This window comes from Numida meleagris, chromosome 1, assembly GCF_002078875.1.
Source record: "Numida meleagris isolate 19003 breed g44 Domestic line chromosome 1, NumMel1.0, whole genome shotgun sequence".
In the NCBI taxonomy this organism is placed as follows: Eukaryota; Metazoa; Chordata; class Aves; order Galliformes; family Numididae; genus Numida; species Numida meleagris.
The window spans coordinates 170,872,277-170,894,541 of record NC_034409.1 but is presented as its reverse complement, the minus strand read 5'-3'; the positions used below and the strand labels follow the sequence as shown (position 1 = coordinate 170,894,541).

The 22,265-nt window shown below is 37.1% G+C and overlaps 1 protein-coding gene across 12 annotated transcripts in view; it reads left to right on the top strand.

Annotated features, from left to right (window-relative positions):
• NBEA (neurobeachin) overlaps positions 1-22,265 on the top strand; it is a 486,663-nt gene that overhangs the window by 450,085 nt on the left and 14,313 nt on the right. For 9 of the 12 annotated variants that reach the window (XM_021377858.1, XM_021377912.1, XM_021377833.1 and 6 more), the window contains 5 exons: positions 7,258-7,347; positions 8,850-9,042; positions 12,469-12,540; positions 15,437-15,592; positions 16,453-16,623. In XM_021377858.1, the coding sequence (XP_021233533.1) occupies positions 7,258-7,347; positions 8,850-9,042; positions 12,469-12,540; positions 15,437-15,592; positions 16,453-16,623 (682 nt within the window). The remainder of the gene's footprint in view (positions 1-7,257; positions 7,348-8,849; positions 9,043-12,468; positions 12,541-15,436; positions 15,593-16,452; positions 16,624-22,265) is intronic. The other 3 variants (XM_021377883.1, XM_021377839.1, XM_021377892.1) reach the window with 1 other exon arrangement.

The window sequence follows — 22,265 nt, the reverse complement described above, 5'->3', positions numbered from 1 at the left end:
AAGGAAGGAAGGAAGGAAGGAAGGAAGGAAGGAAGGAAGGAAGGAAGGAAGGAAAAGAATGCATACATGGATAGCTTCAGGAGGACCTTCGGAAATAACGATTTCTTGAAACTTGAAATTGATGAATCAAGCTCAGAAAGAAAGAAACAGTTTGGCCAGAATGGAAGATGATGTTCTGAGCAAGCTTTTGGAAAGAGCTAAGAGTGAGGAATGTTTATTAGTAACAGAAGTGATACAACAGGAGGCACATAGAAGTGATAGAACTGATTTGGTTGGGTTTGCAAATAATAGATAGGACACATCTGCAGTTCTGCATGTTGTGATGCATTGATTGCTGTCACATAAAGGAGTAATACAAAGGAACAATATCAACAGAGAAATTCTATGTTGCAGGTGTATGTTTTAGTAATTTGCATTGCAAAATCAAGATGTCAAAGAGAAGCTTGTTCCATAGACACCAGATGGGAAAGATCATCTAGATTGGTGTTTTAACCAGCAAATCACATAAAGTTTTGTCCATGCAGCCTTTTCATGTAACCATAATTGTTGGTGTCTGATGAATAACAAAGAGGATAAAGAAGTGTTTTGTCATATAGGTACAGTTTGCATGAAAAGAAGTTATTTCAGTGACCATAAATATTTATCATCCAAAAACAACAATTCTTGTTTTTAAATAAATGAGAGGATGTCTTCAGAAAAAATAAGCAGTTGCTTGTCAGATCAAGAGGAGTCTTTGTTTCTGAGGCTGTTCATTACATAACAGTATGACAATGATTTTAGGGCAATTATCAATCATCTAAAAATAAACAAAATCCCGTGACTGACCAGGTTACAAATATTTAAGTGTTCATGACATGGTTACATATCTAATGAATTATTGTATTGTGCTGTTATGTATCTCTCTTAGTGGTAAAATCTTTTCTAATGTGTTGTACTCAGCACTTTAATAATGATCAAAGAAAACAACATTTTTTTTTATAAACTTAGTACAGATTTGGAAGAATGATGACAGAGTAATGATTTCATTTGGCATGACATCATTGAACACACAAAGAGTTTCAGTAAATGTTATCAATCTGAATGGGATAGGAATTATTACAAACATGACTGTAAGAAAAATGATAGTCAACTGAAGAAAAATATGGCATAGAATGAGAATGAGAAGAAAATTCATTATATAAAAGAGAAAGAAATTAAAATATTCTTGAATGAAAATGTAAACACGATTATAAAAAATGCATGACTTTCTTTAGTTCCAGCTGATACTCAGAGTTTTGCGCAGCAGTGATTTTACAGGCAAAGGGATTCTCCCTGTCTGCCTTGTATGCAGTCAAACAGCAGGGAAGGATAGGCAGCAAAACTGCCACCAGCTGGGAGCAAAACCCGCAGTTTTAAAAATTATCACAGCTATAAAAAGGAAGTGATGAACAGAGCAGTGTCCTGAGGAACCCCTGTAACAACATGGACCTTGTCAGAGGAATTGGGAGTTAAAGCTGCTCACTTCAGAGCATAATAGAGTTTGCTGTAGTTTTTAGTATATTTAATGAGAGAATTTCATTATAGCAGTGATAAACTGCATTGTTCCAGGCAAAGTCAGAAAGATACAAGTCACAGGAGAAAGATAAAAACTGTAGAAAGTTGCTTTTTCCTTCTTTCATAGGCAGGAAGGAAGGGGAGCATTACACTGCTTTTCAGTGTAAGGAAGTTTTCCACATAACTTTCTAGAGAATGGCAACTGCTGGAGGGGAAAAGGAAGTTTTTGTGCTTAGATATGCAGGAACCTCAGAGATACTGGCTTGCACTTGAGGACATGCCTGAAAGAATCAGGGACACTCGCAGCCAAACCTGCCCTGGCTGAGGCATAGCCACATTTATGCTATTTTTGCTTTACCTTCCCTGTTTCTGTTTGTGAGATGCAGTGACTTTTTTTTTTATTGTTTGCAATGTCTTTAACTAAATGTCTACTTAAACTGGAACAGTGTTTAAAGATTTATGTGTCATGAAAGGCATAGTTGTCTGCCAGGGATAAGAACTAGAGAACTACAAAGGTAAAAGAGAGAAGAAGTAGGTATCACAATTAGTACTTTAGGTAAATATGAAAGCTAAAAGTCAGCGCTCCCAGAAACAAGTAAGGTCAGGGATGAACTCATGCCTTTAAAGGGGATGGGAAATGCATTTTCCTTTGGTTAGCATTACTGCTTCCACTCATAGTGGAATGAGAAAAAGCTCAGAGTTGGGCTGGCTGGGAAGGGGCTGAAGTTCAGCTCCAAGCTATTGCTCTTCTGCTAGGGAGCCATTTAATTGCATGTTGGATCCAGTGAGATACCTCCTGTGTGGGGAAGGAGCTTAGTGTTGCCCCTCTCCACTGTTAAATTAATAAAGTAGTGACCTGCAGAGAAAATCCATTTCTGTGCCCATCTTTCAGTCCCTTGTGTATCTTGATTAAATAACCCACTGTATCAAAGCCTGCAGACTAGTTGAGTCATTGCTTGTCTTTAAACTACAGCACTTCTTTCCTCAGAGCACACCGTAATAAAATGGAAATCAATACTCTTAACCTAACTTACCGAAAGTCCTGAAGATATTGACGCCATTTAACAGCTGTAGATGCAAATAAAAAAGCAGTATCTCACACGACTAGTACAAAACAATAACATTTGCAAGCTGCTTATGCTACTCACCAAAGGTCTGTCAATCACGTTCACTGGGAAGAAGTGCTTGGGGCTGCCGAGAGCACTGGCTGCATGAGCAGGAGAGCGCGTTAGAATGCCTGTGTTCACTAGAATGCAGAAATGAAAGAAACTTTCAGGAAAGGCAAATATGGATGAATATGGCCGTGGTGCATATTTCTCAAATGAATGTAGATTTTGGTCCTTCCCTGGGCTCTATCCCCATGCACAGGGGAAAATGGTTTGAGAAAAACCTGACACTTGTACACTGAAGGAGGAAAATGCACGAGGATTATGGAAATTAACAATAGAAAAAGGAATATAAAAAAAGGAATAAAGATATAGAGAAACAGTATATATTTTCAAATGTGTGACTTGTTACAGTACTAATCAGTGAAATGAACAAAATAAAACCACTTCACATAGGAATAGGAGTATTGTCTTACTATCTGCAATGCAATCTGGTTGTAGGAGTTTCTTTTTTCTCATCCTACATGACTCTAATAGTACTCCCACTTTCATCCTTTTTGTGCTATATGATCACCATGCACTCCTCTCAACAAAGGGGAGTCTGCAGATGAGATGGACCTTCTTGTTAATACCTGCCTTCATGATTTCTCTTGCATTTCTAGAGAACTTTTTTTGTAGAAAAAATATGTTAAAAATAGACTGCTTCATGGCTTACCATTTTGTGAATGTATGCCAAAGAGCAAACAAACCCTTCGCTTTTATGATGTTTCATACATATCAATTCTCACATTTTCATCTCGAGTTTGTAAATTGGCTCCTGTGTTCCAGGGCTGCCTCTAAACTATCTCCTTCACTTCTGGGGTCTGCGGCACACACTGGAGCTAAGCTGGAGGGAAAACCCTGCACTGGGCATGGTTATTGTGTATGGTACTCACAACCAAGCCTTTCTCTCTGCAGCTCTGCTCCTGCTGCATTGTTCTGATTGTTATTGGAGCCTTTGACCACTAAGAAGTAGTATTTTTGAACCTAGAGAAACTGATTGCTTGAATTATTTAATGAACGCTTGATTTATATTTCTTTCAATCTGCATTCTTAAACAGAGAAAAATAATTTGTTAGACTGCTGTGAGAGCAAAACAGACATCTCTAACTCTTCATTCCTCAGGAAGCTGACACTAAGGACTGATCCTCCAGACTGCGGAGGAGTATCCCACTATCCCTGTGAATGTGCAGTCTGCCATTAAGCATGAAAACTGGAACCCAATAACTTCTTTCCTTTGAGAAAAACACATTTAGAACACTGTAACTAAGAAAAATATCATTTATTAGAGTGGATGATTTTTTTTGTATTGATTTCCTGCTCAAAATTGTATGTAAGAATAGAATGTGAGTTTCTATATATTATTTTAAAATGACCAATATTAAGTGCTGTGAAGTTTTGCTTGACAGCATAAATCAGGATGTATGAGATATAATTATTTTAATCTTTGAATTGTCAGCAAGTTTGCAGATGTTTTTGTTTCCTTGTTCGGACCTATGGTGATCAATAGACTGAGGCCCACTTTATCTTTCTGCAATATATGATCATATCCTAACAGCTACTCCCTGAAGTGTCCGCAGTACAAATCTCATTTTATGTGTATTAAAAACAGTAGGGAATCTCAAATCAGCTCACTACGTAGCTTTCCTGCAACACCTTATTAAGAAAGTGAAAACTAGTATAGTTGCCACTTGCTGCTGCTGTTCCAAAAGAATTAAATCTGGCAGACTCTCAATTCCAAGCTTATTTTGTTGATACACAAAGGATGTTTGAAGGTGAAATGAGAGAAAAAATAATTTTATTAAAATACACATTAAAATAAACCAGAATATGTGTTTCAGAGAGCAGTGCAGCACTTTGTATATGATACTCAAGATCTGATGGGAGGAAAGGAATTGATTAATTAGACCAAAATTTTTAAAACAAATAAATCAGAAATTTTGTGATTTACAGTTCAAGAAAAGCTGTGGTGTATACTTACAGTTTTCGGATTTATTTCACATACAACTGTAGCTCTCTGGTAAACAAATCAATGCATTACATTGTTATTCACAGATCTGCTCTATACCTGCTTTTTGTTTCATGTCAAGTGGTCCAATAGCACGCAGCATTAGGAACGCCCTTGGGCCAGTCCCTTATCTCTGCGTGCTTATGTTTATCTTCGATGTAAGTTTTGACAAAGGTTTTCTGTCCTTTTCAAGTGTCTGAAAGCTAGAGTGGAATAGCAGTTCTAGCTGTGCATTCAGTTGAATATTATGGGAATTTTTAAAGCAACATTGATCATATGATCCAGGACTTCTCAATTTTACAGATGGTGTTTTCTGTAAGAAAAGGATAACATTACTGATCATAGGGTGGGAGAGAGGGGATTGTCCTTGTAAGTGCAAGGCAGCAAAAGCATTCAACATTTCCTGAATGTCAAGGTCTTGGTTCTGCACTTGTTCTGACTGTGGGAGGACTTGGCATTCACTTCAGTGTTTTAAAGCATGAGCATATAAGTAGGTATGTGAATATTTGCCAGGACATCTTCAACTGTAAAATAACAGTTACTTTTGACAGTTATGATTGAAGCGTCCATCTGAAAAATTCATGCTGGTTTATTTTTGTGTTCTGCTTCTCTTTCTTTTCCCCTGCTAACATCATAAATCCAACTGGGCTGGGAGACAAAGCCCATAGAGTTATGTGTGCAGAATTTATGGCCCAAAAATCAGTTTGCCGAGACTGGACAACACGAAAGTACATGTGTAAATTAGAATTGGGCTGTACTTAAAAAGAAAATTAATAATTCATTTAAATGTGCCTGTGAGAGGACAGAAGTATCATTTATGGGATCACTTACAGGGGAGTAGGGAAAGATCTGGGTTTTGTTCAGTATGGCTGCCAAATGTAATTCACACTCTTATTTCAACACATAATTCCCTAAAAAATTAAGGAATAACCTTGATAATTATTTGAAAAAAAAATAATGGAAATTACTTTTCTCAAAACATTATTGGCAGATCTGTGTGGGAACATGTATCGTGCAGCTCCTGATGTTGTTGATATTAGTCGTCATCATTTTGAAACCGAAATCCACAAACAACTATAATTCTGTTACAATAAATCTTAGGAAATCAGTTACAGAGTGCTGAATGTAATGGAAAATACTACTTTGATTTGAACTGAATTTTATATTCCTCTAAAAAAGTGTCTGCATGAGTGATGGTTTCTACATAGCATGTAAAGAGAGACTATTCATATGCTACTACTGTATAGATGTGTACAAAGATACACACATATGCCCACACAAACACATTGGTTTTGTGTATAGTCAGTCCATGATTTGAATTCATAACTAAACGATGTTAATAAAAACCAAGAAACTTACCAGTTCCCCAGAAAGCAGACTAAAACCTGCTCTTAATTAGTCAACAAGGAAGAAATTCCTTGTACCAATATAAACACATCATCCAGTGTGCTAAGGCTGCAAACTATGGGAAGTCCTTTGGCATCTTTACTGGACTTTGCATTCAGTTTCTTCTTTTGTTTGGAATATTTTATTATATTAACTGTCAATCTAGATCATCAAAAGTGGTGGACACCATAACCTGTCAGGATATCTCTAACATCTGTTCTGGCTTCTACACTGTGGACTGCAGTATATAACGCATAGAGCATTTCAAAATTCACCACTTAAGATTTCAATAGGTTCTTTATTCTTGATTTTAAAGGATCAAATAAAATAGTACTTATTTGAAAAATAAGCATTCTTAAACTCCATTGCTTTTACAAGGAGTGATCTTTTGCCAAAGTTTTTAAGGATGTATCTTAAATATAGTTGTGTTTAAATGAACTGTTTCAGTAGCAAAAGCATCACAGTGGACTTGCTCTACTCCTTATTGAGTTACTCTGGATTTATTTTGAAAGTGGGCTGAAGTCTCAAGGAATAAATTGATATTGATAAGTTTTCCCTTCAAAATTGTGAAGTCCGAAAGCCCACAAAAAAATCTGCAACAAAATTAAGCACAAAATACTTGGAGAATGAATGCAACTTGGAAAGGCGTTTACAGTAGTCTGAATGTGCCTGGCAAGATTTGTTTCTGGCATTTTTTGTTTTAACCTGCTAGTGTTGTTATTGAAATAGTAATTATTTTGTTGTTGTTATATTTTATACTTGAATGTTGTTTCTCAGTTTGCTTTTTTCCCCCCATTTAAGATTCCAGAGGCTTATTTTATTAGAGATCCTCATACTTTCCTCCTTACAAAGGACTTTATTAAGGTATATGTGTTCTTTTTAGTGCAAAAAAGCTCTCAAGACCTGAACTGCATGTCCTCACAGGTTAACATTTTCACATATAATGCCAGTTACTGGAAATGAGCCTGGTTAGTTGAGTAACCGAAGCATGCTTGAAAGGAGAAGCAGAGCTTGTCTACAAAATACTAACACTTGGCTGAGTCTGCAGCCTGGGAGGAGAGCACCGGGTGAATTTTCTGGACTTTTTTCATGGCTGACTTGGGATATGCCTGCACTGTCACTGAGTGTGTTGACCTCTCTCCTTGACGCATATTGCTCCTGACAGTCCCTCTGCCTTCCCCGCAGGCCATGGAGGCGCAGATCCAGAACTTCGGGCAGACGCCATCGCAGTTGCTCATTGAACCCCATCCACCGCGGAGCTCTGCCATGCACCTGGTGAGACATAGCTGCTGGCTGGGAATTCATTCCCTTTGAACCTGAGGCTTCTTTATAGGTCATCAAATATCCATTTAAGCAACACTTTAATGCCCTCCATTGCCCATACAGCCGTACACAGTGCGGCAGAGCAAGGTAGAATTTGACTGTCTTTAGCTTCCTATAGTCCTGACTTTTCCTGCATAATATTGTGTAAAAAGACCCTTTCTTCATAAATATGCACTTCATAGATACATATTTAGATTCTTATTTCTGGAAGTAACGAGAATGACTGCAGGCTCTTTTTGCAGTGTGTGTGTTGTTATTAATTTATTTTTTTAAAGGAGACATTGTTAGGGGATGATATATGGACAATGCCAGCTTGCCAGAAATGAAACAATATAGTTCAAATTGTGCTGGAATCCTACCTCCTGAGAGGAGAGAATACAATGTATACTTCTAATTTCAATTTGAATTTCAAAATTCATTCCCAACACATTCTTCTTTGTGCTTCTTGCAAAGAATTATACAAAATAGCAAGACTGAGAGAGATCTCTGTGCCCCTCAGTGTTTTTGATTAAATGCTTAGAGCTAGATTTTTTCTTCTAAGCTTTATAAATTAAGAGTAATGCATACAGCAATTTCATTAATTTCATCTATTCACAAGGAAATCACTTTCTCTGGTTGCACACACTGAAAAAGGGAATTGGTCTGGAAATGTCAGCTATGTTATTACAAGTAATGTGTAGATGTTAAACATTATATATTCTATATTCTTAAGATACAGATAATACATTTTGTTTATATTTTGTATTTAAAGTTATAATAAAAAAGGATTATTTGAACTTCTAAAAATAATTCTATTTGTTATAACACTAGTTGAAAAAAGCTAACAGTAAAAACAGTACATTATATAATCTCACATGGTAACACTGCTACTGCACCTGTGTCACCTGTAGAATCATTGAACTGATTTATAATTGCTTATAGACTAATAAGTATATGCTTTACACAGAATTAAAATGTCTGCCAATGTTTAGAAGTGAAGTATTTCATATCATTCATTAAGATCAATCAAGCATTCATTAAGAAAAATCAAATATCTGAAAAAATCTAAATCTGAAATTTTGAGTCCCTCTTAAAATTTCTCATTTTCAGCCATTATAACTTGTAGCAAGTACAAACTGACTCTTTTATTTTACTCTGTTGTATGGATGCTAACTGCTGTATCATTTTGCATTTTATTGTGTATTAATTAATGCTAGCAGTCATTATGCACCCTGTATTGATAACCTGGTGGACCCTTGCCATTCCTATTCTCTACTTGTCCTCGTGTAATGATCCAATATTAGCTTCTGATCTTGCTCTCCTCTGTCACTAGTGTAGATGCACAGGTAGCATTGTTCTCCCTGTATGTGCATGTGCTTGCCTGCTCTTTTTAACCTCGTTTTCCCTCAGACCTCCTCACTAATTGTGTTATCCCTTCTGTTTTCTTCTGCTCTCTTCTCCTTTCTACTCAACAGTGTTTCCTTCCACAGAGCCCCCTCATGTTTAAAGATCAGATGCAGCAGGACGTCATAATGGTGCTGAAGTTCCCATCAAACTCTCCGGTCACACATGTGGCAGCGAACACGCTGCCCCACCTGACAATTCCTGCCGTGGTGACCGTCACCTGCAGCAGGCTCTTTGCTGTCAATCGGTGGCACAACACAGTAGGTAGGTCCTTACAGGCGAATTTCTTTCAAAACTGAAGATCTTAACAGTGCAGCTTTTAATTTTGAGTGGGGGTTAGCTAGATGTGAATTAGATTAACTCACTGCGTGTCTACAAATAGATAGAAAACTTACAGGTATTCTGGTTTCTGTCAAATATTCAAAGCTTCTGTTTCCTCTAGTGTCATTCCTAGAAACACTCTCCATAACAGCAGCACATTCCCATGGCAGCCAGTCGATTTGTTGTTACATCAAGATCAGATTTAGATATAATAATTTTCAGGAGCGTGCTGCTGTTCTTGACACAATCTATGTCAATATGTCCGAGATTTTAGAAATATGTACTGGCATGCTAGAGAGTGTGCATCACTGTCTGCTGCTTGAGAGAGCTTTCAGGCCTTCTCCTGGGTCACGGCCTTGTAATGTGCAACCCAAAGCAAACTTAAGTGGCAGGATTGTTCTGAACAGAAGTATTCTCGTTCTGTCTCAAAAGCCTGCTCAGTGGGGTCATCCCACATTTCCTTTCCTGTCCTCCTACTCACCCCTCCGTTGCCTCTAGGACTGTCCTGTCTCCTCCCCATCCCTGGAGATATTCAAGACCAGGTTGGATGGGGTCCTTGGTAGCCTAATCTACTGAGTGGCAACCCTGCCCATGGTGGGAAGTTTGGAACTGGGAGGGCTTTAAGGTACCTTCCAACCCAAGCAATTCTGTGATTCTATGATGCTTTGATTCCTCACCTGGCCTTGCAAGTGCTGAGGTTGTCCTATGCATGGCTAAATATGTGGTGGGACCCCAAGCTGCAGCCCCACTGAAGGTATCTTTCTGCTCTGATGGCCCTCATGCTGCAATGTATGGAAATTTTTGAATGTGTCTTACCATCTGGAAAAAAATCAAGAAGCTGCCTTATGTTTGAGAGTGTGACTCAGTAGCTGATTCAGGAGCTTTGCCAGGACAGAGCAAAAAAGAAAAATCCATCCCCTCTTTACAGCATAGGAGAACTGCCTGGGCAAAAGTAGGTCCCTTCAGGAGAGGAAATTGTGAAAGTGAGCTAAGGTGTCTCCCTCCAGTAGAAATAAAGGAAATCTAGATTAATTAGGGGTTTTCTGCCTTAAATGTAGACAACTCCACAGTAAATAAGTCAGGTGAAGTAGATCCCATCTTTTTTGCACAAGACTAGCCAAAGGCTGTGTTAAAAGTCATCATTAGAGGATTGAATGGGAATTCCTTTGAAGGCATGCATTTAGAGGAACTATCAGCAAGAAAAGTTAATACCACACTGAATTATTAAGTAGTAATAGAGGTTGTAATTTGAATATTATTCTGACAGCTTAAATAATGTTAGAATGAATATTAAAATTTCACACATATTCAGAAGGTTCCTATTTTTTTTTTCAACAAGGTCTATGTGTTGGTTTACAGAATACAACCGAAACAGAACAGAAAAGGATATCAGGATATTCCACAAATCTGTGAATTTTTGATACTCCATCAGGTGCAGTTGCATCAGATGTAAACACATTTTGCCCATTTCTTTAAAATGAAAAGGAAAAATGAGAGAAAAAATAAACCATTTCTTTACGTAATTGTCCTCAAAGGAAAGAACTCAGTGTCAAAAATGATCCAGAGATACAGAAGCTGCCCACTAGCATTTTAATACTTTTTTGATTAATACTGTTTGTCTGATTTGTAATTGATTCCACTGTATTTTTTCAGGGATGCTGCCTAAGTACTCTGCAAGCATCAACATTCAAGTCACTTCCATATGAGGAGGCTCATTTAGTACTTTTTTGTCCATTTTCTCATCCAGACTGTCACACGAGGGAAAGCCAAAATTCCTACACATACTTTACTGTGAAGGAGTGAAGGTCTCTAAAACAGCAGTATCCTGAAGTTTAAGGATTTCCTTAGCAAGTATTATTTAGAGAAGTCATCTAGTTCATTAGAAGTCTTGTTGGCCTTCACAACGCCCTTAATTTGGGGTTTAGTTTTCCATATACAATCCTATAAAACATAAGTTGCATTCAAAATATGCAGAATTCACATCGTGAACCAACCATGAAAAAAAAGCTCTGGTATAAATTTAAAAGAGAGGAATAATTTCTGAATATACTGAAATAGTAGGAAGCAGGAAAGCAAAGCTGTTTGGAAAATCAAAATTCATTCTGGTCATTTTCTTAACTTTTATACCTCACCCAGCAATGCCTTTTATTTTTCAAGAGACTCTTCCAGAATGGGATATCAGTTTTCTAGTATAACCACCTTATTTTAATAAATCACAAGTCTAGCATAAAGGATAAGTTCATCTTGAGAAATCTATACATACGCTACTTGTACTGTTGTAAGATTTCTGTAAAGCTTTTAAGTTCGTGCATAGTAAAAGTCATTTACATGCCCATGTCACAATGGGATTTAATGAGTCTCAGTAAATACCAGTAAAAATCTGTCCCAGACTGATTTGCTTTTTAAAAAAGAGAGAGAAATGAAGGAAGGAGAAGTTCTAAGAGTGGTGTTTTTCAGAAGCTGGCAGGGTCAGCTGTAGGCCATGTGGGTTTTTTCTCCTTCTCCAGTCACCTATTGCAACAGTAGAAAATAACAATTATGACTGAATACAGACATTGCTAGTGGAGTGTTCCCCGTGTATAATATAAGGCATAAGAGTGAGACATATGAACAAACCCACACTAGGCCAAGGATCATTACAATCTCAGTCATCAGTTTGCTCTCAGAGTTTGTTCTCCAAAACTTTGTATCTCCTCTTGTGGAGGATATTCTTGTGCGACATGGCAGTGCTTGACAAAAATTTTTCTTTTCCTTACGGACTGTTGTGACTTACACAATGGAGTGGGTCTTCAAAGGAGTCAAAGCAATGCTATATATGCTTGAAAGCGGATGACACTAAATATGCAGTCCATGGTACAAATTTGAGTATCTTAAGGTCTGCTCAAGCTAGGAATGATTATGATAAATTTACTGTAGCCTTCAATTTCCCTGCAAAATATTCTAGATAAATCCATGGAAAGGTCTACATTTCTCCACATAGATTTATCTATGTAAGAAACTCATTACAGAATTTAATCCAATTATTTTTCTTTTCCTCTGCTATTATAAGATCTGACCCAGTGATCCAGTGTAACAAAATAATCTGTTAGACTATTTAAAATTAATTTTATGAACATTTGAGTCTGCAGAAACCATAATGAAAGTAGCATTCATACAGTTATAATTTCTGTTTCATAACCAAGCAGTAAACAAACCTGTATTTCTGTAGCAGAGAGGAAGCAATCTTAAAAGATTCACAGAACAAGAAATAGTAAGAAGTTACATATTTGGATATAGTAATCTCACAATGCAGTTTTAAACCTAGAGAAATTGTAGAAAAAAGATCAGATAGCAAGGTTCCTATGTTCTTTACCTTCCTTTCATGTTTAGGCCTTCGAGGAGCCCCAGGATATTCTTTGGATCAAGCCCACCATCTTCCAATCGAAATGGATCCCTTGATTGGTATGTTAAGATAAAAATGTAGCAATATATTTGAAAATGGCATTTTCAGGAATTATTGATTAAGCTGTATTTGTAAGTTATGCTTCATTTAACATAGAACATAGGAAAATATTTATTTTCGTCAGTCCTGGAAAATGAAAAGCATCAGCTATTGATGCTGAATGAACCACAAGTGCTATTTGTTATTAATATCACCAGTAATTGGTATTTAAGAAACAACTAATTAAGTCAGCTACATTGTCAGTCCATATTTATAATTCTGTTCTCTTATCAGGTCACATTAATAAAATAAAACGTGAGGGTCTGGCAGAGCTCACAGATTTTAATTTCATACAAACTCTTTGTATGGTAGTGTTAATGTAAACTTACTTCATTCATTTATGATTGGGATTTTCTTAGTAGGGATTACTAAATCAATAGCAAAAAGATTGCATTTTAAATTGTTGTATTATTGTATTTTTTAAATCTAAAAATATTTTTAAAAGTTGAGTATTTTTAAAAATAAGTATCAGCTAAAATTGTTAGAGTACTATTAAGAAAGGTTGCTGGCCCTGAGCTTATTATTGACATTATTTCTCTTTGATTGAAACTGTTTGCTTTATCTTTTTAAATTTTTTTAATAAGTACATTTTTGAGTCAGAAACTGTGGATAGTGATGGTTCTTAGGGCAAATTTTGAAGGACCAGTGAGAAAAAAAAAAAAAAAAAGCATTTTTAAACATCTCTAGGTGAAAAGTTCCTTTTTCTAGTTGTCAGTATTTGTGATTGAAAGATTTATATACAAATACCTCCAGAGAGTTAACTTTTTCATTCTGCATGCCTCATTTTCTCATATAAAGACAATTTTTTTCTCTTATATTTTCCTCTCAAAAGCTCAGGAATGACTATTGTGCCCACCTGTTCTGAAAATCTGAGTTAATTTTTATATTGCCGTGGATGGCCATTGAGAGCCTGTTGATTTACGTTTGTGCTCTTGAAACATACATAACCCTGGTTTTAACTTATATAAGCAATTTTAAAATACTGGACTTTTTTTGTTAAGTCTCTTATTTCATGTAGTTGTGAGAAATTTAAGTAGAATAATCAAAAATGAGGACAAAAGAAAATTCAGAGTATTATGTGCATTAAGTCATGTTCCTATGGACATATTCTCTCTGAGTGAGCTCTATCTCAGCTAGCTTCAGTCACTGGAAGTTAATTGTAAAGATTCCCTCTATAACTACATTCAAAAGAGAAACTGTCCTCTGGAATTGTATAGCACTGAGACAGCTATTTCGGCATGAGATGACTTGCCATGTGAAGTGATGTCTCTTTCTACAGTGAGTTTAGAGGAAGTGTAGGTAATTAGCTTGTATATTGAAGTTTTAGAATGTTAATATTAGGTTAATATTATCTCCTTAATAAAGGAGAATACACCTTTACTGAGTTGCTAAATCCTGCCTGTAATGTAATGGGAAGTCAGGAGCAAGTTAATTAATGACTCACAGTCCTTCCTAACTGCTCCATTTGACATACGGGATGGTTGACTTCAGTAGTAATCATTCCTTTTCCCTCTGTTTGAAGGAATTTCCAAGTGATATTGCCTATGGTGTGAACACTATTGCTTATCGCTTGGCTTCCTTCTTGATAAGTAAATGAGAAGACAGCAACATTCATGCAATGTTACAGGTTTGGGGCAAAGTGGCTGGAAGGCTGTGCAGAGGAAAAGAATATGGGGGTGTTAGTTGACAGCTGGCTGTATGTGAGCCAGCAGAGTGCCCAGGTGGCCAAGAAGGCCAATGGCATCCTGGCTTGGATCAGAAATAGTGCAGCCAGCAGGAGCAGGGAGGTGATCGTCTCTCTGTATTCAGCTCTGGTGAGGCTGCATCTCAGGTACTGTGTTCAGTTTGGGGCCCTCACTACAAGAAAGACATTGAGGCCTTGGAGTGTGTCCAGAGAAGGGTGACAAAGCTATGAGGGGTCTGGAGCACAAGTCCTATGGAAAGTGGCTGAAGGAGCTGGGATTATTCAGTCTGGAGGAGACTCAGGGGAGACCTTATCGCTCCCTACAACTATCTGAAAGGAGGTTGTGACGAGGTGGGGGTTGGCATCTTCTCCCAGGTAACAGCAGTAGGACAAGAGGTAATGGCTCCACGTTGCACCAGTGGAGGTTCAGCTTGGTTATTAGGAAAAGCGTTTTCTCCAAAAGATTGGTCAGGCACTGGAACAGGCTGCCCAGGGAGGTGGTGGAGTCACCATCCCTGGAGGTGTTCAAGAAATGTGTAGATGTGGTATTTAGTGAGCATGGTTAGTGGTCAGTATTGGTGGTAGGTGGACAGTTGGACAGTTGGACTAGGTGATCCTAGAGGTCTTTCCCAACCTTAGTGGTTCTACGATTCTGTGATTCTAAGAAATAGATTAAATTGTTGAATCCTTATTTTTGTCTTTGATCCAGTTAAGAATCTGAGAGTATGGAGGTGGTAAGGATAACACAACACAAGCTATGATATTTTCTGTAGCAGAGGTACCAACAAGTACAGCAAGAACTGACTCTGCGATATTGTTAACATTGACTTCCATCACGTTCCTGAAATTCAATTTGTTTTTGAAGAGTTCTTCAGCAGGGAATATAGACTAAAATATTGCCACACATTATGCAGTGCATCAGGCAGTTTATAAGAAATTGTCATCTCCTGTAAAATCTTTTGTCTTATTCAAAGAGAAACCAGGAATCTCACAATATTTTTTTTATTTCTGACACCCATATAGACAGCTCTAAATGTTCATATTCAGAATGCTTACTCAACAACAAATTCACAGTTCATTGAAAGTTAAATATATTCATTTTCTCTTGTAAGTGGATGACAGGAAGGTGTTGGAATGGCTTACTTATAAAATTGTTTTGCATTTTGTTACAGCCAATAACTCTGGTGTGAACAAGCGGCAGATCACAGACCTGGTGGATCAGAGCATCCAGATCAATGCACATTGTTTCGTGGTCACAGCAGATAATCGCTACATTCTCATTTGTGGTTTCTGGGACAAGAGTTTTAGAGTTTATTCTACAGAAACAGGTGACCCTAAATAAAACCACCTCTGTCTTCTTAGATCACAAATTGGACAGTTGTCTTAATACTACCATATTTAATACCTGTGTTTACTCCTCAATAAATTATAAAGCGCAGTTTGTTAAATCCTTTGTTATTACCAAAGAATAATAGCTTTATTTAGGATGCTTGCTTTTTTTTTTTCCTTTTTTTTTCTTCTTTTTTTTTTTTAAGGTAAAGAATGTAATAGAAAACTGAAAGGCATGCAGTTTTCTTAGAGGCAACTATTCAAACTCTAGTTATATTCAAGTGAGCTGATTATATCAAAAGGATTAACCAAAATTTTAGTTATGATATTTTAATGGCTGTATTATTTTTGTTTCTATTTATTTGGTGTACTAAGAAAGGAAGCTGCATAGCCTCTGCTGGGAGCCAGTATTTTATTTCTTTGTCTGATGACTTAGCCTAACGTTCAATATACTGCTAAAAAATTTATTCAGTATTGGAAAGAAAGAAGTAATGGTTCATATACTATCTTATACATATCATTCATGAAATTCACAAATAATATGCTAACATAATTGCTTAAATACTGATGGAGCATTAAGTCCACTTAATATTCAGTGAGTGCAGCACTAACTTGATTTTCAGATATAAAACTTAGACTGTAGATTGATATAGGGCACAGACCTCAAAAGAAATATAAAAAGAAAAAGAAATAAGCTTTATCTTCATGATTTTTAAGTTTTATTGTAGTACATAGGGAATTCTAGTTAAGAGCATGAGGTAAAACATACATTTCAACTGAATTCTGCTAATGATTTAGTTATGTCAAAATGCTGCAAATACTCAGAAAACCTGAATTTTTATCACTTTTCACTCACCAGGAAAACTGACTCAGATTGTCTTTGGCCACTGGGATGTCGTCACTTGCCTTGCCAGATCAGAGTCCTATATTGGTGGTGATTGCTATATCGTGTCTGGGTCTCGTGACGCTACATTGCTGCTTTGGTACTGGAGTGGCCGACATCACATTATAGGTGACAATCCAAACAGCAGTAAGTATATCCTGTACAAAATGGCTCCCTGAGAGGTCTTCTGCCAGCCTATTAATTTTTAGAATCTCTTTTGTCAGCCTCAAAAGTTATTACTATACTTACCAAATACTTCACTTGCAGGTTGATATAAGAAGAGCACCACATGCTAAGCAATTCACTGAGTACTAGCCAAAAAGATGTTTAAACAGTTTGTGCATGGTGACAGATAATAATATGAGTGTAATTTTTAAATTCAGAATTGCCCTTATCACTTATAGCATCATGTCATCATGAACTAGAACAAGATGGTTATGGCCTTTAAGAGACAGAATGTATACCAATATATTTTGATTTTTCTTTCCCATAAATATTTTTTGGCATTTTAATGTATTCTTTTTGTACTACAGCATGCTATATCAGCTGCTTGTCTATTCAAAAATGTAATGTCTCACATGCCATGGAATTCAATGAGTCTCTTTGAGAAAGGTTTTTCTGTAGCAAGCAAACCTTTGAAGAAGCAATGTGACTGAATAAAAATAGAAAAAGATTAAATGTCAGGAAGAGTTTACATTTCATTTGTAGAGGACTAACACTGATTTGCAGTGTAAAGGGGACACAATGATAAAATTAATTTGTACAGAAGAATACTTTGTGTGCATCTATCTATAGAAGAGTACTTATAGAAGTGCACTAATTTACAAGGTTCCCAAGCCAGAAATGTGACCACAGCTAAAGACAAGGACCACTTTTATCCTGTCTTGTACAACACATCCATATTTTTCATTTAAAGCAGAGTTTCTAAATTCTGATGATTATTTTCAGTGCAACAACACTGTCTCTTTAGATAAGCATAGAAGAGTCAGTCACCATCAGTTTTGATCTCTGGTTCAAGTACTGACTGGAGGCAGTTGTAGACCTGTCAGTTACAGACTTACAAGACAAAGTATTTCCTGAATGTCTCACAGGAGTTGTTTAATTTTCATATTACAAAGTAAGTATTTTGTTAATTTGGCATCAGCAGTTTATATATGTTTTAATTTTCTTCCATTTACCTATAACCAGAGCAAAGAGGAGACAAAAGCCTCACTTTCTCACCTGATTTGATTTTGTTATTATAACAGAGAGAGAATGGAGGCAAAAAAATATAAAATTCCCTAACAGACGTATTTTCCATGGCTTATTTAGCACTTAATTCTCATATAGAGACAAATTCAATATGAAGAAGTATTTCATTTCAGTGCACTCTGTTTATCTTGATGACATTTTGTTTATTTGAATGCCTGTGTGATTTATATCAAGTATTAGTAATTTCTGTGTTAAGTCAGGAAAAAAAAGAGCTTGCTCCTTTCATTGAAGAAAATCTGAATCCTTTGCTTCCTTTTATCATATGGGACTGGACAGTCCTGCTATTAGCATGTCTCTACTGGCTGATACAAACCTCTTCACTTCTTTTGCATTTTAATTTATTTTAGTTCAAATTTCTTTTTGTCATCGTGACTATATCTGAATGTGTACTGGTACTTTTCGGAATGTCAAGTTTAGTATTGTGACTGCGTAACTTTGGAAGTGTCTGCCTTGGAGATCCTGTAATTTTATGAGAAGAAAGCACATTTAGTCAGCTGAATGAAGTTGGTGGAAAAAAAAAACAATTGTATGATTCATTCTCTGTTACTATCTCTATATGAATAAGGCACTATTTTACAAAAAAAAAAAAAAAAAGGCATTACAGTCAGCTTAATGGAAGACTGTACTGCAAGTAGTCACATCCAGGCAAATTTAACCTCACAGGCATAGGTAGCAGCATTCACAAAGATCAAACAGCCAAGTATGCTATGCTAGCTTCCAAATATATTGATCTGATTACTTACTTCTCATGTTGGAGACACACTGAAGGTTCATGTTGAAAAGTAATGATTTCATCACTATTACTACTGTCTCTACTCATTGGATTAAAATTAACTTGGATATGTTAATTATGTACTAGTACTGTAGTATAATCAGAACTTCATGTGTTGTAAACATTTCCTTACTAATAGAAATTTTGACTTTTTGTGAGCATATGCCAGTAAGAATGGATCACAGTAGTCTTTATATGCATGAGGGACCTTCCACCTTTTAAAACTTGTACGATTGCTAAATTTTTCTGTGAAAGTAATAACTGCTAGACTATATTCCCTACCATGAGCAGGCATGATAACTTGTATAACTGATTCCCCATATTCAACCTGATCTTGAGAAAGATGCCCCTGCCTGTAGTGGAGGGGCTGGACTTCATCTGATAGAATCATAAAATTATAGAATAACCAAGGTTGGAACAGACCTCTAAGATCATCCAGTCCAATCGTCCACTCATCAATATTTCTCACTAAACCATGTCCCACAGGACAACATCTAAACATTTCTTGAACACCTCCAGTGTCAGTGACTCCACCACCTCCCTGGGCAGCCTGTTCCAGTGCCTGACCAATCTCTCGGAGAATTATTTCCTAACATTCAGCCTGAATCTCTCCCGGTGCAACTTAAGGCCATTCTCTCTAGTCCAAATGCTAGTTACATGGGAGAAGAGGCTGATCCCCACCTCGCCATAACCTCCCTTCAGGTAGTTGTAGAGAGTGATAAGGTCTCCCCTGAGCTTCCTTTTCTCCAGACTAAGCAATCCCAGTTCCCTCCGCCTCTCCTCATAAGGCCTGTGCTCCAGACCCCTCACCAGCTTCATTGCTCTTCTCTGGTCACGCTCCAGGGCCTCGATGTCTTTTATAGTGAGGGGCCCAATACTGAAAACAGTACTTGAGGTGCAGCCTCACCAGTGCTGAGTACAGAGGGTCATTTCCCTGCTCCTGCTGGCAACACTATTCTGGTACAAGTCAGAATGCCATTGGCCTTCTTGGCCACCTGAGCACACTGCTGGATCACGTTCAGCTGAGCGTCAACCAATACCCCCATATCCATTTCCTCTGCACAGTCTTCCAGCCACTCTGTCCCAAGCCTGTAGTGTTGTCTGGGGCTGTTGTGCAGGACCTGGCACCTGGTCTTGTTGAACTTCATCCCATTGGCCTCAGCCCAGCGCTCCAGCCTATCCAGATCCCTCTGTAGGGCCTTCCTACCCCCAGGCAGTTCAACACTTCCTGCCAACTTGGTGTCACCTGCATGTCCTTTCAAGCCCCTTCCAACCCAGACTATTTTATGATTCTGATTTTCAGGAATAAAGAGTTCTCAACGATCCTTTTGAAGGTAGGTTTAAATTTTTACATAGTTTAAGCTAAGGAAGTAGTTTTATGAAGAAACATTTCCTAATCTACTCTTCTTCATTATTTACTGGTAGAAGATTAGGACTTATCTTGTAGGTAAAATGAAAGTGAGATGTTCAGTGTAGGTCAAATCCAATTAGTTAACATCTTTAGAATGAACTTCCAGAAAGATGTAGATGATATTTTCAGGGGAAAAAAAAAAAAAGGAAGGATTAGTTTCTTAAAAGCTGTCATCTGGAGACACAGATAAGGTATTTTATATCACATAATGTAAGAAGGTGAAGAATTCAAAGAAAAATGTCAGGTATAGTAATTATCTGGGTTAGGTGCTTGACTCTATAATAATTTTTAAACTGAAAGACAGTTAATTATCAGTTTCAGCTTCAGTGCATGAAGTTAGTAAAAGGAACTTTAGTTGTTTCAGAATACTGAAGGAGGGAGTAAAGCAAACCCCAAGTCCTAAGCAGTTTATATAGTTTAACATTTATATGGAGAAATGTATATATAATTTCAGTAGAAAACATAGCTATTGCATTTATTGTGAAACACTCCAGAGCAAAAGATTTCAGAATGAATTCTTTACCAATTCTGCTAAAATTCCATGCTTCAGAATCCATGAGTTTGATAAAGTCTTTACAACACAACATATATGTCAAGAACCCAACCTGTTGGACTCATGTGGAGACCTCTGGGGATCTGAATCTGTGCTGATGTGTGCTCAGTGACCTAAGCTTTGTCTGTGGGATATACAGGACCAGCTCTGGTTTAAAGGGGAGAATGGAGAAAAACTGTGGCTTGGATGAAACTCTTGCAAGTGGCAGCTCGAGCTCAGTTGTTGGAAACTTGCCTATGAGAGCATGGTGAGCTTCCTTATAATTTTAAAAGATTTTCCTGGAATCAATGCTTTTATTAAGTTATCACTTTTACTGTCCTACACTACATATCATAAAGGAGTTTCTCGTTCAGATTGCACTTGTCACACAAGTTTTGCAGGCTGTGAGAAGGGTGAAATTTTGCCAGATTTTAAATACAATGCTTTCCATGGAGTGGCTTTCAGAAATAGCCTGCATAATGACCTTATGGTTAGAATGTTTGTTCAGGAAGTAGGAGACTAAGTTCATAGCCTCCAGAGACTGGTGGAATTCAAACCCACATTCCCATATTCACAAGCATATGCTTAATCAAACTCATGCATTCTGGACTATCAGGCTATAAATTAATGTGGGAGGGGACCTCTGTGAACCTCCAGCAAAATTCTTTCTCTACTTCATTTATGGATTTTATATGACATAATGTTTGGATAAATATAGAGTTAAATCAAGAAATCAGGAACAAAAACTGCAGCAATATGCAGGTCAAATCTCCCTACCTGTCCTTCCTCTGGTCCAGCAAAAATTGGATTCATGGCTGCATAATGGCTAAGCAGAGATTGAAAATTACCTCCTTCAGCCTGGACTAGAGGTTGGTGCCTGGAGATGCACCTGGGGGTTGGGAGATGTGGCATGAATTCCCTTAGACTGAGGGGGAACTGAATGCTGCTTTTTATGGTTTTATGTATATTTAAACCTCCTCTTATTTCTTTAGCTTTGCTTAAATAAGTAGTACCACTGGGACAAACACTGAATTGAATGAAGCGTAGTCATCTTGCCAGTGTCAGATACCTACTTTCTAAGCCAAAATTGGCCATCTGAAATAGGTATCTGAATCTGCACCCTATTAAGTTGATGACCACATATTATGAATCTATGGCAGAATGAAAGGAATCTGTTTTCTCATAGGAAGACATGGTGTATACAAAGGGCATCATTTGTTTATTTTAATTCTTTTAAGTGATCTGAAATGTAAATCTTTGCAGTTCTAAGACTCTAATAGGAAAATTATTGTTAAAGACTTTGACAATTTGAGTTTTGATTTTTTTTTCTCTTGTATGTAGAGATTTGTTTCAGCTGAACACTAATTTGTCTACAAATTTCTTACACAGCAACTGTATTAGTCATCATAAAAAGGGGGAGAGAGACTACATGATATGCCCTGAAGATCAACATGTATCATTATTGTTGTTTTAGTTTTATATTTTATGATTGCTTTATTGAATGTCTCTTCGAAGCAAGTGACTTTGAAAATGAGAACTGTCTTTGAACAGATACCAAAGTAGATGATAGAATTGCAGAAAAGTGAGGGAGGGACAGATGCTTTCATCTGAAACAGACACAAATTCAGAAACTAATTTGGAAGTGATAAAAATTAATTTGCACACTTTAATTGGAATCAGACTTCTGCATGAAAGAAAGGAAGAAGGGTAGGCAGCTTGTGCTAAAACCTGATTTAATTTTTTTCAGGTACGTAGGTTGGACTTGGCCGCTTATCCTCTTGAGTCTCTCTGTGCAGCATATTACATTCACCTTCTGACTGGTG